The sequence below is a fragment of the Acipenser ruthenus genome, chromosome 21, assembly GCF_902713425.1.
Source record: "Acipenser ruthenus chromosome 21, fAciRut3.2 maternal haplotype, whole genome shotgun sequence".
NCBI classification, from domain to species: Eukaryota; Metazoa; Chordata; class Actinopteri; order Acipenseriformes; family Acipenseridae; genus Acipenser; species Acipenser ruthenus.
Window position 1 is genome coordinate 27,332,817 of NC_081209.1, and position 17,826 is coordinate 27,350,642.

The window sequence follows — 17,826 nt, forward strand, 5'->3', positions numbered from 1 at the left end:
ACTTTTTGGAGCTTTTGAAAGCACTGCAGAGAATCCCAGTGCATGGATTGAAATGCATGTTTGCATTGATTTGTTTGCTTGGTTCCTCCTAGCATTTCTCAAGGTCAGTGTTTCTGTCTTGACACGGTATTCTTTAGGTCTGGTATTTCTCTGGATCCTGGAGCCCAAGAAGAGGATTGTAGCCTGGGGACACAGGCAGGGAGTCTCCTGAGGAGTGGCTTGGACCCCAGTTTCCCTGAAGAATATGTGTGTTTAAATGCTTTCTGCCTCTCTGTCCCTCACTGCCAGAGCAAACATACATGTCCAAGAACAAAAAGTCTCTTCATGAACAGTTCCGTGCAGGCGTTCTGCTTTGCTCTGCAGCTCTTAAGTCACACAACCATTAGTCTTTTGACTGAAGGGCGCTAAACTTTTTACTTCTGAAAAAGACCACTCAGTCAAACCCGAAATAACGCAAACAGTAATTCGAAAGAGACAGAGCGCGGTGTTAGCTATAAAGAGACGTACACTGCTAATGCACCCATTATATAGCATGACGTGGGAGCAGATTATCGTAAAAGCATTTCTCGTCTGATGTGGACATTTCTGATCAATACCAGACAACAAAAATGCAGCAGCAAGCTAGAAGCCTCCTTTATTAATCGCAACCATTTCCTTTTCTCTTGTGTGACCTAATGATCTGAGTGGCAGTGACCTGGCCATGGAAAATTGACTTGCCAAGCCACCAGAGTCCTCTGGGGTAAATGCTTAAAAAGGGATCTATAGTCTGCAGCTGGCAGAGTGCAGCCGGGTCTGTGTTGCTGTCTTGGATCACTCTAGTAATGCAGTTTGTGGACCCACAAGGCTGTAGTGTATTCTAGACTCGGACACTCTACAGATTAAAACTGTCTGGTGGATATTATTTAATTGCATTTCCAGGGATGATTTGGGATAGGTTTAATAATTGCAGTTAGACTGTACAACTTGCAGAAGGAAATATCTTTTTAAAGTTTATTCTGGCCGATCTAGATTTCTGTGCTCATTACATATCATTTTAAATAAAGTGATGATTACATTACAGGCACAATTTTTTATTTTTTTTTGACTGTCTCGTTAAAGCAGGTCCCGTTTAATTCTAAACAGATACTGCAGTAGAAACCTGCATTTCAAAATCTGAGGTCTTGAGTTCACCCAGACACAGAGAGTAGTTCAACCATTTAATGTTATAAACCAGTGAGCCTGCTTTAACTATAATCTGTCACACACATGTTTGTTGAGTGCTAGAGCACAAGGAAATAACTGTGTTGAGCCAATGTGATCTTTATTCTAAAACTATCCTACCTCTTGGCATTTTTGGGCGATTTGCATAAAAGATAACTTGTGTCTGAAATTTCAGGCTTTATCTTGACCCTAGAAAGTTTGCCAAGTAGCTAGTACAAGATTAATCTCCTTCCAGACATATTTCAATTGTTCGCTCTAAACGTTACCTTTTCGTTAGAAGTTCGAGAGATAGCATGCTTTTTATTCTTAAGCACCTGGCAGTTTTTAAATATCTATCCTCCCAGCTGAGATCTGTTTAAAAATGTTATGAATCTGAGTTACTGTCCCTGTGGAAAATGGACTTCTATCGACCTGAAGAGTCTGTAGGCATATAAAAACCAACACAAGGAAATTAAAATAAATGATATACTTCACAAACTTTTTTTTTTTGGTGACGTCTGCAATAATTATAAAATGTACGCTGACACGCATCTTCACTGCCCTGAAGCCGCAGAAATCTTTCATGAAACGTATGTAAATCTGAGAATGTGCTACTTAAAATGCATTTTGTGAAGGCAGACGTCCAGGTGGCTTTGATACGAGTCAGTTATGACATTAGCTAAGCTGTCATCTATGGCTTTTAGTCATGAATATTCTATTGCACAACCTTGCACTGCCACAGAATAAAAGACGACAGGAGTTATTAGAGTCAATTTAAGCACACATCGCTATGCCTGGATTTTATGTTTCTTCAGTCTGTCCTGGTGCACTCAATACCCTTGACTTTCCTGTGGTCCCATGTGGTGCTGTCAGAAATGAAGGCCATTGATTGAATGTGTTTTACTCGAAAGTGAACTTCATGAACCAAATGATCTTGATTCTCTTTCCACTATGATATCTTCCTTTTAAATTTCAGTATATAGTTGGTTAGAGCAATGCAGCTGGTTCAGTGAATAAACAACTTTTATTTTAATAATCGTTGTGTTTTATTGACACCCAGAAGCTTTTATTTTCTTAATAACAAATAATGGAGGGAATACTGTTAAATCAATTGATTACAGAGCCTTACAGTGAAACGGACTCAACATGCACCGTTTATTCCCTGGAAAAGAAACAACGCTGATCTTTGCAAGAATGTTTAACTCTGCTCCCCTGCAGTTGTAAGTGGCTAGTACTCTTTGCCCCTCCATGCAATCAAACTGTCTATTAAAGCTGCCCTCTCTGAAATGAGGTCACATTATTGACTACAATTCCAAGTTAATCAAACCATTTTGAGGGAAGCTGGCACTTGAAGTAGCTGTGTGGAAAGAGTGGGCTCAGATGAATCCCCCTTGGCCTTTCCTTTTTTCTTTGTCAGTTCAAGTGAAGGCAGACAAGGATGTCTTTTAAAATCTATAGAGCTACACTAATGCTGACTGCAGATGTCTGGGCAGGGTTCCGCTGCTGTTCCCCAAAACATCCAGGCCCTCTGCTAATCGAGCCCATGCTCCTTCCCCCGTGTCACAACTTTGAGCTCAACTAGAAGTGGATCTATTGCCCAGCATGCAGTTCATTTATATTGACTTTTTCACAGCTAGGGGCTTCAGGAGTGAGAAAAGCAGTAGAAAGGAAAGCTACCTAAAAAAAAAGCTAACTAGTCCCATGTCTTCAACAAAGAGGAGGGGGGGGGGGGGGGGTTACTGTGTATTGAATTTGTATATTTTTTTGTACTTTTTTATAATATTTTTTTTATTATTATTATTGATATGTGTTATATGATTTTAAGTTGGTGTGTGTGTATATACTACTGCTACTGTAGTAAGAGTTATTGCTGTCCTGTCATTGCTCCTAAACACTATGTAAGGTATTTCACACTGCCCCCCCGCCCCTCCACCAACAGCCACCATATGGAACCTACATTGCTTCACCAGCGGTGGTCTTGACCCAGCTGTGAAAGGATTCAAATTCAGTGGGGCTCAATTCAATATAAGATGAGAAAATATAAGCATACGGTTGACTTTCTCTATATTACAAATTGTTAGTTGTTAAAAAAAGGGGGGGGGAGGTTGCAAAAAATGTAGGATTCCTGATGAAAAAAAGAAACTCCTTTTTATTATACAACATATTTTAATTATATAAATTTCTAACTTGGATAAACCCATATTGCGTGCTATGATATGTGTATTCTCTGCGTTTTGGATGATGTGGTAATAAACATAATTTAGGGACTCGAGTGTGGGACAGTTCTATAATAAATCTGGTCCGGCTGGGAAACGTTTCTTTTTTTTCTTCTTGTTTTGTCCTGTTTGAGAAATTAAACTTTTAGAAACATGTGACTCATCCTCAGTAGTTATACCATCACTTAGAGTTTGTGATGTTCAATGTGTGGGTAGGTAGTTTATTAAACATGGTAACTAAGAACTGCTGAAAATATCTCTAGGTTAGTTTTCCTTTTGTTAATTACTCTACTCCTAGTGATAGATGGAACGTGCCTGTTAAAACTTGCATTGTAATTTGTGGCTTAGATGCCGCACCTCGGGGGGGGGGAACGTCCTGTTTAAACGGTTTTGTTCCAGTGGCAGGCACACCTTTTTTTTTTGTAACCCCACTTTGAAGAAGTCTCTCTATTAGCAGTGGATTTCATCGTTTGGCTCTAACCACTGTACCTTGCCCTTTGACCCTTTTGGGAATAGAAGACTCTACTTGTGACATGTGATTCTGTAAGAAAAAAAAGTTGTCACAACATTTTGTAAAAACTTTTGGCTTAGGTTAAGCAGCCCTGTAGGATACACTTTGAAAGAGTTTGCCAAAGTATGCAGGCAGACATTAGAATCTGAGCACTTGGCTTTTACTTTCAAAGATTAAGAGCTCAGCTAATTTGGAGTACACCTAAAATACATTCCTCACGGTGAACCATATTCAGACGTTTAGTTTGCAATTATTAGACTAGTGTTTAAACGGGGCACAAAGAGGAACAACCATGAGCAATGTCTACCCCTGAAAGGCTAATGCTTTATGAAAAGGGTGCCTTCGCTCTAAAAACAATGAACTGCTTGCAAATGCCCAGCACTGGAAACACCAATAAATGAGGAAATCAAGTGGCTGAATTGTTCAGGGGCTTGGCAGCTGTTTTTCTGAAATATGAATGTAAGTGAATGTTAATCATTTTATTGTCAGTAGTAGTAGTAGTGTTGCGAAAATTAAAATTAACCTTTCCAAAATTAGTTTTTAGTTTTCTATTAAAATGTGGACACTTTCTGAAGCACACTCCTAGCTTTTAAAGAGAAACCCCTTGCTCCTTTTTAAAAAAAAAAAAAAAAAAGCGCTCCGAGTAAGTGGCACACCTTCCAGTCCAGGCACAAGGTACAACATGTTAGTGTGGCTGTTCACAGAGTGGTATTAAGGGATCAAAACACATCCAGCAGCACTCCCGAGTGAGAGCCTGAGCCGAGCAGAGAATTGCTGCATTGATTTGATGCATTAGGCGGGCAGCCGGAGCACAGAGGTACACTCTCTCCAGACTGCATTCGGAGTGCCTCGAGCCTTTCTGATTCCTTTTGATCACATCTCTGTGAAAGATGAGTGTCATGCCCTCTTCCAGCCAGCTGTGTGGGGGGACTGCCCTGTGACTCCGGGGAGCATGCTCAAACACACCACGCTGAGGCGCTGAGGGGAGAGGCTGCACCAGAGGTGAGAAGCAGACGCAGCCTCCCCCAACACTGGAGAGCTCCGAGTGGGAGGATCTCATTCCACTCCCCTGTGCACAGTTTGAACACACTGCACATCTTGAGTAGTTTAGATCCAGAGCAGAGTAAAAGAGGGGTGTGTTTGTGTGTGTGTGTGTGTGTGTGACTGACTGGCTGATGGACTGTGTGACTGTGATGGTTCTTCAGCTTTAATACTTGTACAGGCAGGAGAGCTGGAGGCATTGCTTTGGTAGAACTCTTAGGGAATGGCAAACTGCGTGGTTTCCCTGGAAACATCTGTTTAATGAAAATGTCAGAGGTAAGAAAGATACTTTGTCTATAGTTTATTTTTTTTATTTAATGTTTTGTTAATATACAGTAGTAGCGAGCCGTTCATTTTATTATTTTTCTTTTATAAATTGCTTTGGGCTTAATATTCTTTTTAAACCACTATTTAATTACATCAGCACTTAAGGGCACCAGTGATTGCAGGCTTATTTGTGTAATGTATTTCAGTGAAGTGTCTGTTTACTGTGTAGTGTGTTTGCATGGCATGGTTGTAAGCATGCTTTGTGCTTTTAAGGTATTTCCTTTGAATATGAGTCCAGCCCTGAAACATGTACACACACATACGATTTCTGAGTGTCCCTGCATGTCACAGACTGCTAATGGGCAACTCCCCTGAAAGAACAAGAAAAGTTTGAGTAAGCAAAATCTTACACAACTTGTACTATGCACAGTGTATTACTTATTGTTGCTATTGACTGTTTTCCTATTTACAGGTCCAGTATTATAAAAAAAATAATAATACAAGAAAAAAGAGAAGTGGTTTTTTTTTTTTAATAGGACTGCTAAGAGAAATTTTGCTATTTCCATTTCCCTAATCTGTAGCCAACACCGGTTTTAAGTTGTGACTAGTTTCCAGAGCCATGGTGTAACAATCAAGGTTCCTGTGCACTTGATTTGGGCATCTCTCAGTTGTTTCATTTTGAATGTATTATTTACACTGAAGGGATCTTTTACTGGAAGATTAAGGCTGCAGTTGGCTCCAGTTTGTATTCATGTCTCTGAGTGGTAAGACAGGGGCCTTGCTCGGAGAGGTATTTTTGTGTTTGATGTCCCCAGAGTAGAAAACAGATCTGTAGTTTCTAGCTGGGATGTTTCATTAATGGAATAGTTTTACTGCTGGTGTGCATGTCACCAGTTCTCGTGTGTGTGTGTGTGTGTGTGTGTGTGTGTGTGTGTGTGTTTAGCTTGCTTTTTTACTTCAAATATCACAGTTGTGTCTTCAGAATACAAATTGTCAAGACAATGCGAAACACAGGCTACGACAAACCCCAAACGATCAACTTTAGAGAAACATCACAGTCAATCTGTGACGTTCTGGGGGCCAGTTTCACAAAGTGCCAGCACTTAGCAGGCAGCTAGCTAACAAGCTATATTATTTTAACAATAGAAGGATAAAGTTTAGTAGAAATTCTATATGATTAAAGGATGCATCTGTTTTGTTTTTTTTCTTTTTGGATTTAGCAGACTGCTACTGAGAACTGCATTGTGAAACTAGCCCCTGCTGTTTTTCAGAATTAGGTAGCTGAATGATTGATGCTAATCTATTTTTTTTTAATCTAGATTTCTTTTCCTCCTTGTGTGTTTTTACCACATTCATTTAACATATACTGGAAGGATTTGTAGTTTTCAAAAACATTTTTTTCCAGTTTGTGTATACATTTAGTTTATCTCAGTGTCTCTCCAAACACTAACTTCAATTTTTTCTTATTCAATAAAATGCATTTCGATCTGTCCTAAGAGTCTTTGTAATTCCTCACTCATCCCTGTAAAATCTGTATAGAAAACATTGTGTTACTGGTTTCTTTAAAATACAATCATCTTATATACGTCTTCATTTTAGTTCTCTGACTTTATTAAGTTTATTACTTAAATTGTGTAGCTTTATGTAATAATGCATAGGAGAAAGTCACTGTCACAAATCTAAAATAACGTGGCGTAGTTCATCTTTGCAATAAATCTTTCAACTGGTTTCAGTGCGATGAGTACGGTTTTCTTTTTTCATTCTTCTGGTTAACTCCCTAGCTCCTCGAAGCGTGAGACGTGATTGTCGGGCTTGTCTTTCTGTGTGCTAACTCTGTGTTATGTAGCACAGGCCCTCGGGCATGTTGTGCTGCTTCGTGCTCCTGCAGCCTACCAGCGTACTCAGCTTCATTAGTTTCATGATGGTACATCAGTACCTGACTGGGGCTACAAGCCCCTTCCAGCTACTCTCTGAGCATGATCTGCTCTGCTTTGGTTTGGATAAGCTTGCAAGGATTTGTCAGCCAGATGTGACAAGATTGTCAAGAGGCAAGCAAAGAGGGAGATCTGATATTAATCAGCGCATAGCTCGAAGCCAAACTTTCTCAGATGCAGTGTACTAACATGTTCTTCTCATTTACTGCTTTTCTTTGTGGCCACAAAGCTGCCACTGTCTTGCTGTAGACCGCTGGACTAGAAGCCCGAACAAAAAAACAAAACAAAACAAAAAAAACAAAACGTTTTTCTTTTTACTTGTCTAGAGCGAATTATTATCTCATGGCGAATCAGGTAACTATAGCATTACTTTTGTTTGATTTTAAAAGTTTTGCTAATATTTGTGTAACGTATATCGAGGTAAAATGTTGTTTTTAAGCACCTGTTGGTTTATGGTATTGAGCTGCATTAAAGAGGGGAGAGCTGATACTCTGGGCAGTGAAAACAACTGTCAGGTTGTCAAGGGAAGTCATTGTCCATACAGATCTTTAAATGGTGAGGTTTCTACTGTGTGAGTGTTTGTTTTTCCTTTGGTATTGTAGTTTAATCTTAAACCTGAAGGTTTACTCGGAGATGTATCTTTATTGCTGTCAAAAATACTTTGTACTTCAGCATCATTTGTGAATTTTAACACCAAGATTTTTTCAGTGATATTCAACAAATGCAAGCTTGTTTTTGCTTTTAATGGAAAATAAAAATACACTATGTTACTGAAATATATTGAAAGAGAAGAATACGGCAAAGAACCCAGACTAATTCTGTTTTCTAATAAGATACCAAATCAATTAAATGGAAGCGTTTTCCAGGCATTTATTTTTTATTTTGTATTTTGTATTATTTATTTAGCCGTAGAGAAAACAATTGGATATTTTGTTATGGATACGTCACGATGAGTAATCAAAACCATATCATTCTAATCAAAGCTGTTTCTTAATGACTGTATGGGTAGTAATAAACTGTGCTCTGCAATCATTTACTTATGAAGAAATGCCTCTGGGATATTAGATCTTGTGTTTTTAAATTGCGGTAACCCTGTATCGTTTTCCTATGGTAGGTGCTTCTGTGTCCGGGTGGGACTGTATATATTAAACGACTCCTGAAGAAATCCCATTTAGATGATGATGATGATGATGATGATGATGATGATGATGATGATGATGATGATGATGATGATGATGATGATATTATTATTATTATTATTATTATTATTATTATTATTATTATTATTATTATTAATACGTACATACTTTGTCTGTCAAGGTTTGTAAGGTTAGATTCAATTAAAATATTTTGAAATTATAAAACAGACAGACATTTAGAATCTCTTAATCTATTCAGTGCAGCTGCTGTAGCATAGAAAATTGACAGAAAATCAAAAAATCTATACAAATTCACTATCCTAATCCTTGAGTCAAATCCCACTGATGGTATTTGTATTTATAGTTGTCATCGACTATCAGTTCAAGTTTTGTAAAGTATGTACAGTAAATGCATTTAAAAGCATGAGAAAATATTTTACACCAGGAAATTTCTAATCCCTAATCCATGAATTTTACAATATCTGGCATGGGGCTGTCTTTTTTTTTTTTTCTTGGTAATCGCACAGTGCTGGTTCTCTAGTGCCTTATGTTATTACCAGGACGTGTCATTTAATTAGAAAAATATGTGTGTAAAGCGCCAGATGCCGATACACTTACAGTTTTTCAGCTTGTGATGCGTTTGTGTTGAAAGGAGGTTTAAGATTGAATGTGAAAACAGTTGTCACTGATTCCTGTTTCATAAAACCTTGTTTCTTTTAGCCTTCGTGGTTCCATACATATTGTATCACTTAAGCTGCAAAGTGTTTGTAGTTCAGGACATAATTAGTAACACTTGCTGCTAGTCAGCCATGCAGCCATCTTTTAAAGCGTTTACAGCAGACCTTGAATTTGATCGCGATTTATTTCTGTATTTCGTGGGGCATCGTGTACTGTAAAATACTCCTTTGTTCTGAAAAGGTTTTTCACAGGTGTGTACAGATGAGACATGGTTTGGTAATTGTATGTGTTTTTGTAAGCTTCACAGATTAGGGGCATTTGTCTATAATGAGCTGTTTGTGTTCCTTATCATCGGGCCTTATTCATAAGTGTGCATCATTTGACCACCGTTATGACTATTGGATTAGTAAGTAGCTGCCTCTCCCACACTCGTCGTAGTGCACAGTACACAGAGACCTCGATCGTCCTTGTGTGTCGTGTATGTTGTCTCCCATGTAGTTATTGTATACCCAGTAACAATAGCTGAGCGGCCAAGTGGTGGAAAGCATTGCATACCAGACGCTGATCGTAATTTTCCAATCTATTTATTTTTTTATTTTTTTAACTTTTGGAGACGGATTCATAAAGATTTTTATCAGAATAAAAACCATGATTTGATAATATTTAATTTAGAAGCTTGATTTTTAACTTCTAGGTTTTAGAATTCGAATGTGTTTTATTTTCCGTCAGTTTATTTGACGGTTAGTCAAAGGTTCCTTGTATTCACTTTGTTTGGGTCCATAAAGTAAGATTTTTATATACAGTGTGTCAGTGGCACTGGAACAGTTTTTAAAGTGGGGGTGCTGAAAGCCATTGAACAAAACTGTAACCCCTGTATATGATGGAATCCATGCTGCCGCACCCCCAGCACCCCTAGTTCCAGCGCCCCTGCAGTGTGTTCTACCTAAGCTTGTTTTTATTAGTCTGGTCTAAAGCATACCTTCACCTGGGTTCTGTTTCATGGCTTTGATGCCAAGTGACATGAGATTGAGGCTTTCAGCCTCGTCCCTTGTGGCACCAAACATGCAGCACACGATCACAAACTAACCTTGTAGTTCTGCACAATTTGGCACAATTGACAGCCTAAGTTCAAACAGCAGACCTGGAATGGAAACACATGGGGAATGAAGTACTCTTTTGTTCTTGCTGCTAAAGGAAGTGCATGGTAGCCTTGTAAGCAAAGTCTTTCTTTCTTTCTTTCTTTCTTTCTTTCTTTCTTTCTTTCTTTCTTTCTCTCTCTTTCTCTCGCTCTCACTCTCACTCTGGTCCTTGTCGATTGGATACAGGGCTCCCTACTCTATTATTACCTGCCACAATGTATGTTACCTCTCTTTAGTACTCTGAAAAACATTGAAGCAGACCAGCTGCTCTGGCACCAGCAAAGTAAAAGCAATCCCTCAGGTTTGCAGCTTCATTAAAAAAAAAAAAAAAAAATTAAAAAAAAATCTGGTCCAGGTTCATAAGATATCTTTTCGAAACGCAACATGTTTCTGCTTGTGATTTTTATTTTTTTATTTTTTTCTACTAAAATGCTGAGAAACTGAGATTAAACAAGTCTGCCACCCCCTAGGATTGCATTTAAGTGTTGCCGTCGCTACCCTTATTAACTGAATAACACAACAAACAACAAGATCATACTTATTATTGCCATTTTGTGCAGTATTAATAATTGCCCATTATTGTGTTATTTGGTAGTTTTTAAAGCAGCTGTAAGGATATCAGAGCTATTATTCTTATTATTCTTCTTCTTCTTCTTCTTCTTATTATTATTATTATTATTATTATTATTAATAATAATAATAATAATAATAATAATAATAATAATAATAATAATAATAATAATAATAGCAATTTAAAATAGACAGGTTTATTGTTTTTTCCACTCTTTTTTTTTTTATAATATCTTCAGGCAAACCTATAAATAACGTATTTATGAAATAAAAAAATCTAATTGTTTTGTAAGTTTTTTTTTTTTTATTTCGCAGTAAGTTTTCTGAGTTATTAGAAGGGAGGGTGTTTTCCAGAGTCCCATTAGATGCTCATGTCTGGCTGATGACTCGCATAAGAAGCATTTCCCTCCTAATGATGCATGCGGCTCCTCTCAGAAACTCCTCCAGTCTGATTACTCACACACACACACACACACACATCAGCTGCTTCTCCTGTATGACAGCAGCTTACTTTTAAACAGAGTTAAGGTGCCTTTTTAATGGGACAAATAGCTCTAGGGTGTAGTGAGGCTGTATTGAGAGTGGACATGGAATTTCAATGTGCAGTTACAGCAGTGTTGAGTTTCTACTACAATGTACATGAGTTATTATAATCTCTGCCCCTTGCATTCATCAAATGCATGCAATGAAACTACTGCAGTTCTAAAATAAAAGTATTTATATGTCTTGACCATATTTTAATTATATTCTAGTCTTAGATCTTATATAAATAGCAAGTTTACTGCACTGTGTGTTACTTTTCTGACTACACAGCTCAAGAAGCAGTTATACCTCTTTTCAAACATATATATATATTTGATACATGCAGGGGCAGAGATTCTAATCTATACTTTTAAAACCTTGAACTCCTGATTCCCAGGTTAGAGATGTTGCCTCGCTGGCAGTGTGGCAGGGTGGGCTTGAAGGGACTGTCCTGGAACAGCAGGTACAGAAATACATACTGTAGCTCTACTGGGAGCTGTGGAAAGAGGTGATCGTCTAACCATTGACGATGCTGTCGCATTCAAGGTGAAAATTCACAAATATAGATCATATCTCGAAACACAAATTCCTTGCAAAAATCAACGTGCAGGCTCTGCGGACAGCGGATATGTTGTGTGTGCATGTAGTTTGTATCTAGTGTTTTTTTATGTAGTTTAAATAAAACGAAAACCATTGTTTTTTCTGTTAACATCCTTAATAGTTTCGGTGTTATTTGTTCTCACTAATGGTTAAGGTAAATTAATCTGTTTGGATCCCTCTGCGAGGTTTTGTAGGGAAACCAGCCTTGAACCAAAAATAAGTAAAATTAGACTCCTCAGAGAAAGATGAATACCCTTTCAGACATCTGCTTTAGATTTCTCTGGCTGTGCAACACAATACCCAAGAGCTGAGTGACAACATTAACAGGGAAAAAAACAGTTTCCATTGATTTTGTGTGTGGGGGTGGGGGGGTCCCAGTTCATTCCCATTGATACATGTTGCTGTAATTTTTATAGGCTTTAATACCGTAGCTAAACAAACTGTGACAATGCATTGGCGTGAATAGCTCTCGCAGAAGAAAGAAGAAGAAATGCAACATTTACTTGAGCTCATGGAAAGGGTATTAATTGTGTGCCTTCTCTCTCAGTCGATTGCAGTCTGGAGAATTCACAATGTAAAAGTCCTACTTGTACCAATTGGATTATTACAGATGCATTCTTTTTTCACTAGCAGTTAGTTTCACTGATAACTTAAAACAAATGTTTTTTTTCTCCCAACCACCCTGGGCATTCCCTGTAGATACAGTAAAGAATACCTGCACCCACACCTGTTTAATTCAACCAGTCACCATCCATCAATGAAAAAACAAAATCTGCCTTCAACAATAACAGGATCTGGTCCAAGCACTAAGTGTGCTGTATTTGGCAAAGTGTCAGAATCGCTATGCTGTGCAGATTCATTCAGAAACTTCTAAGGGACCTGACTGCTTCGGTTTGGTGAATCACTAATTTTTACCAATCAAGCAACATGAAAATGCTGTATTGTAAAATGGTCTGGCATGGTTTAAATACTGCCAACCTTAAACTTGTGAATCCGGTGTCTCTTTTCACTGTATTTATTTTATTATTATTATTATTATTATTATTATTAAGTAATTTAGCAGATGCTTTTATCCAAAGTGACTTGCAGAGACTAGGGGGTGTACTATGCATCACAACTGCTGCTGCAGAGTCATTGCAATAGGACCTTGGTTTTACGTCTCATCTGAAGGACGGAGCACAAGGAGGCTAAGTGACTTGCTCAGAGTCACACACACAGTGAGTCAGTGGCTGAGCTGGGATTGAACCTGGAACCTCCTAGTAACAAGCCCCTTTCTTTAACCACTGGACCACCAAGCCTCCTTATTGCATTTAGTGATGACGATAAAGGGGTTTATAAAGCATGCCTGGGTAGCAGCATGAGCAAGATTAAGATAGTGTTAAGAGACAGACACTGACAGTGTTTAGATCATTAAAAAAAAGCCAATTTTAACAACACAAAAAGTAGACCAATTAAGAACCAAAAAAATGACTACATATCAAACAAATCCCAACAAAGGGAAGTGTTTGCCCACAACCCATTCTAGTTTGAAACACCCATGTGATTTTTATTTGTGTTACTATTAAGGATGTTATGTTTACATACGCATATATATATATATATATATATATATATATATATATATATATATATGTATATATATATATAATATATATATATATATATATATATATATATATATATATATATATAATATATATATATATATATATATATATATATATATATATATATATATATATATATATATATATTAAATATAATTAAAAGGAATGGCACATTCAGTGAACAGTGGCATTGCTGAATATCTGTGTCCACTTCAACTCATTGAGATGTACATGAAAGGCTACAGCAGAGGAGCTCTATGTGAGTAATGGGATTATATTGACTGGACCGTGCTTGTTTTGTGCCTGATGATTATGGGATTTAGCTGCGTTTTAAGACTCAAGGTTTTACACATCACTTTATTCTTTATAATGAAAATCAGGTGCCTTGCTGTTACAGGAAAATCAGTATTACAGCAGAAGTCATGTTTCATTAGTAAACTCCCAGTGCCCACTTTGCCAAGGCTGTACGCAAGGATTATAAAGTATTCAGAGCCTGCATTATTTAAGGCTGCTGCGATTACCGACACCTGTTTAATACGCATCTCGATTCTTTTGTAAGTAACCTATTTGTGTAGGTAAGACTGTCATTGTGTTTTCAAAAGTCAAAGGGACTTACTGCATCTATTAAAAAAAGATATATATATATATATATATATATATATATATATATATATATATATATATATATATAAATTATTTTGCAATACACTTCTATAAATTATTTGTCTAAATAATGCAAGTCAATAACCAAAATAGAACATTTCTTTGTTATTTACTACTTATAACTTGATAGAAATGTGATTTTTATTTTTTTCAGTGTTTTAAAGTAATTGGACATCATATGGATTTCATAAGTAAATTGGAGTATTTTTTTTTTTCCTAGTTGGCAAGGCACCATGATACTGTATGGAGATTTAGGTTGACTCTGTATAGGGCATGTCAGAAGCATGTTTCAAAGCACTTTTGATGTGACTTAAATAACTGAATCAGACATAGCACAGATCGCTCAACATCAGTCGGATAACATCGTAGTGTAATATATCTTGCCCTGTGCTGATGCAGTGGAGAGCCATTGGCACAAAGCCTCCGTAAGGCTGCACAGTTGTATTTTGTAAGGCTATGGATGTGTGAGGCTGCACAGTTGTATTTTGTAAGGCTATGGACGTGTGAGGTTCCACGTGGCTGTAGCGTACCAAGCAGTGTATTACTGTCATGCGTTGCTGTTTGTGGAGACGTTGCTAGCTGAATCAATGAAGTGACCCCTGATAGTAGTGCAACTGTGTTAATGTTTAATCACCACAATACAGTTGGCACATTATGTCAAGGACCTACATTGCTTGGGGTCCTTCTCAATGATCTTGCTCATCTACTGTGAGATTTCTACAGTACAGCACAGTGGGATTTGTTAACCTGGGGCGGTGTGGTAGAAGTAATACTGAAGGTCTCAAATAATAGGTATCATAAAGACAGAAGATCTCAGGGAACCTTTTTTCCTTCCCCCCCCCCCCAATACAGAAAGCTACCTCTTGGTCCAGGAAAGGTTTTTAATATTTCATCTGGAATTTGGAGCATTATGCACTTCCTTCATCAATCATTGATGATTCTATGAAGCTGAAAAAAAAAAAAAAATTCTAACCTTTTTCGCTCTCCGAGGAATTGTCTGTCATCTCCTTGTCCTCTTTCTACACGAGATGTAAACAAGCCTTTCCTCTTGATGTGTCTGGCCCGGGTAACACCTCCTACATTCCAGCAGATCACATACTGCGCTGTCTCCTTCAACCAAGCCAACAAAACAGATCTGATCCCTGACTGCGCTGCATGTTGCCATTGGTGCTGCCTGAGGTCCTCCTGACACTCGCTTCTTCAGGACCATCCAAGCAGACCTTCTCTGGGAAAGAAGATCTCTTACTGAGTTGAAAGGAAAAGCTATTCAACACAAGCTAAAAACGAAACGTCGATATCAAAAATCTCTTTCGAATGAAGTAGTTCCTGTGATTTATCAATGAACTACACGGTGCATGTTTGTTATTTTCAGCTGTAAATTAAATGGTCCAGACAATTTATTAATGAAGTGGAAAGGCGTTATGATTTTAGTTTTTTTGTGGTTATTTTTTAATGAATTTGAAAGTAAATAAGTTAATGATGAGCTTTTGGCAGTTGCTAGATCTTGCAGAATATCTTAACGATGTGTTTATACAGATAAAGCAGTGCGAGATATATTCAGGCTGTAATGTTACAGTGATAATCCTCCACGTGAGGCAAGCTTGTAAAGCAGGAGATTCCTTTCTTCGATTGACAAGGTCTTTGCTGTTAGAGCATTTCCTGATATCATTTTATAGCCTAGCTAGTAAGGCCCTTGCTCTTGAGTCTAAGTTCTAGTACTGGAGGATGTAGAACTCTTGGTAGAATTGGATGGTAAAAATACGTGATCAAATGTTGGTTGGGATCACAGATGCCTGTTGCCATAACGGAAGCCTTTTCCTGTGTTCAATGGTGCGCCTGTCACCAGTGCCTAGGGCTCCAATTTCTTCATCTGCCAAGCCTAGCAAAATCATCCTGGACAAAGGTTTTGAACTCTGTGTCAGGCAGTGCCCAGCCCTTGATTAACCTTGAGGCTATCAGTATTGCAGAATTATGCAGAGTCGCAAGAGAGTTGCAATATGCATCTGTGTTATTCATAGCATTGTGGACATGGTTGTGAGATTTACAATATGCATCTGTGTTATTCATAGCATTGTGGACATGGTTCATGTTTTCATTTCAGATCATTTGAGTTCTTGCTTTACTCTTAAAGGCATTATTTAGAGGTACCATGAGATGCATTTTTTTTTTAACTTATCTCTAGCAATGAAAAACCGCTGGTGACAGAATGGAAGCTCCCTGTTGTAACTGTAACGTGTCCATTCATCATGTCCAACACTTTATAGGCTGACATTCTTACTTCACACACAGATGTGAGAAAGGATGCAATACTTCTGCCAAACTCCTTTCTTCTGTTCAGCTCTGAAGCATTATTCTGGGAGAGCCCTGATGTGTCCCAGTATACTATATTATTCAACACTGCAGGATTTAAAAATCTTGTGTAGTCTGTCATTTTACTGTCTGCAAGCAACTACAATGTTCGGATATTGCTTCATCACCGATGCAGCCAATAAAAAAATTACATTGCAAATGATGGTTAAAGGCGTGGTTTTAGAAACCTATAAATGCACAGGTACCGGTCAATATGAGGAGGTTATTGTTTTTGAGAACTAATTAAAATACCAGATCCTTGTTCACTTTGCCTGCTGGTCTTTCAAACTTTAAGGAATAAAATGTTGCATCTCAAAGTTCAAACATTTCTTTTTCTTTTTGTTTTGTTTTAAACAGGCTATCTGCTGCACCCTGCTAAACTGTAACTGTGAGTGCTTTAAACCAGGAAAGATTAAAATAAGACAATGTGAACACTGCCGGCATGGATGGGTAGAGCACGGTAAGTGTTGTGCACTTTTGCTGCGCCCTTATTTTTCCAATCTGATGCATATTTTGTGCATATGTTATCCTGCATCTTTTTTTTTCTAGCTTTAAGCAAGCTTAAAGTGCATCACCTGTATCAAGGCAGTCAGGTGGAGATAGTCCAGTCGAACGTGGTCTTCGATATCAGCAGTCTGATGCTGTACGGAACCCAAGCTATTCCAGTCCGACTTAAAATTCTCCTTGACCGCCTCTTCAGTGTATTGAAACAGGAGGAGGTCATCCAGATCCTCAATGCTTTGGATTGGACCTTACAGGATTACATTCGTGGATATGTCCTTCAGGTAACTAAACATCATGCCACATATATTATAGCAATGAATTTCTCAATGAGACACCTCTATTTTCTTATCTGCAAGGAGTCTGACATTACAGATATAGTTTTTAACCTCTAGACCAATAGATATCTTGGGGGAATATAAGACCCACAGATAAACCAAGGGGCAGCTGTGAAGGTGGAGGGATGTTAAGGCTGGTACGGGCATGGTTGGCTGGCTGGACAACGTGATGTAACTATGGGGTTCCCCATCCTACCAAACGGGTACCCCCTAAATAAAATGCCTATTATTATTATTATTTATTTCTTAGCAGACACCTTTATCCAGGGCGACTTACAATCGTAAGCAAATACATTTCAAGTGTTACAGCCTACAAAACTAGCTTTTGATCACCAGGAAATCATGTAAGAATTGTCTTCTAAAATCTGAGTAATGCTAACCTGTAGTTCAATGGCAAATTAAACATTTGGGCTTTAGAGTCGTTTGATAGTCTGTATTATTCATATGGAGGCACAGTGGTAACTTCTCCCCCCTACAGACACTCAGGAAGACACTAATAACTGCTGTAAGATGAGCAAAACTTGGGATGAACACGCATCCCCAACAGAATGTTTGACTTTTATAACACAGCC

The 17,826-nt window shown here is 38.0% G+C and overlaps 1 protein-coding gene across 4 annotated transcripts in view; it reads left to right on the top strand.

The window, feature by feature from the left end:
* Window positions 1–17,826, top strand: part of LOC117427789 (zinc finger protein basonuclin-1-like) — a 38,491-nt gene that overhangs the window by 15,060 nt on the left and 5,605 nt on the right. The window contains exons 1-3 of one of the 4 annotated variants that reach the window (XM_058995354.1): window positions 4,987–5,223; window positions 16,773–16,875; window positions 16,965–17,200. In XM_058995354.1, coding sequence (XP_058851337.1) covers window positions 5,209–5,223; window positions 16,773–16,875; window positions 16,965–17,200 — 354 coding nt within the window. In that variant the 5' untranslated portion in view covers window positions 4,987–5,208. Of the gene's footprint in view, window positions 1–4,986; window positions 5,224–6,470; window positions 6,492–7,124; window positions 7,503–16,772; window positions 16,876–16,964; window positions 17,201–17,826 lie in introns of those variants that run through there. The other 3 variants (XM_058995357.1, XM_058995355.1, XM_058995356.1) reach the window with 3 other exon arrangements.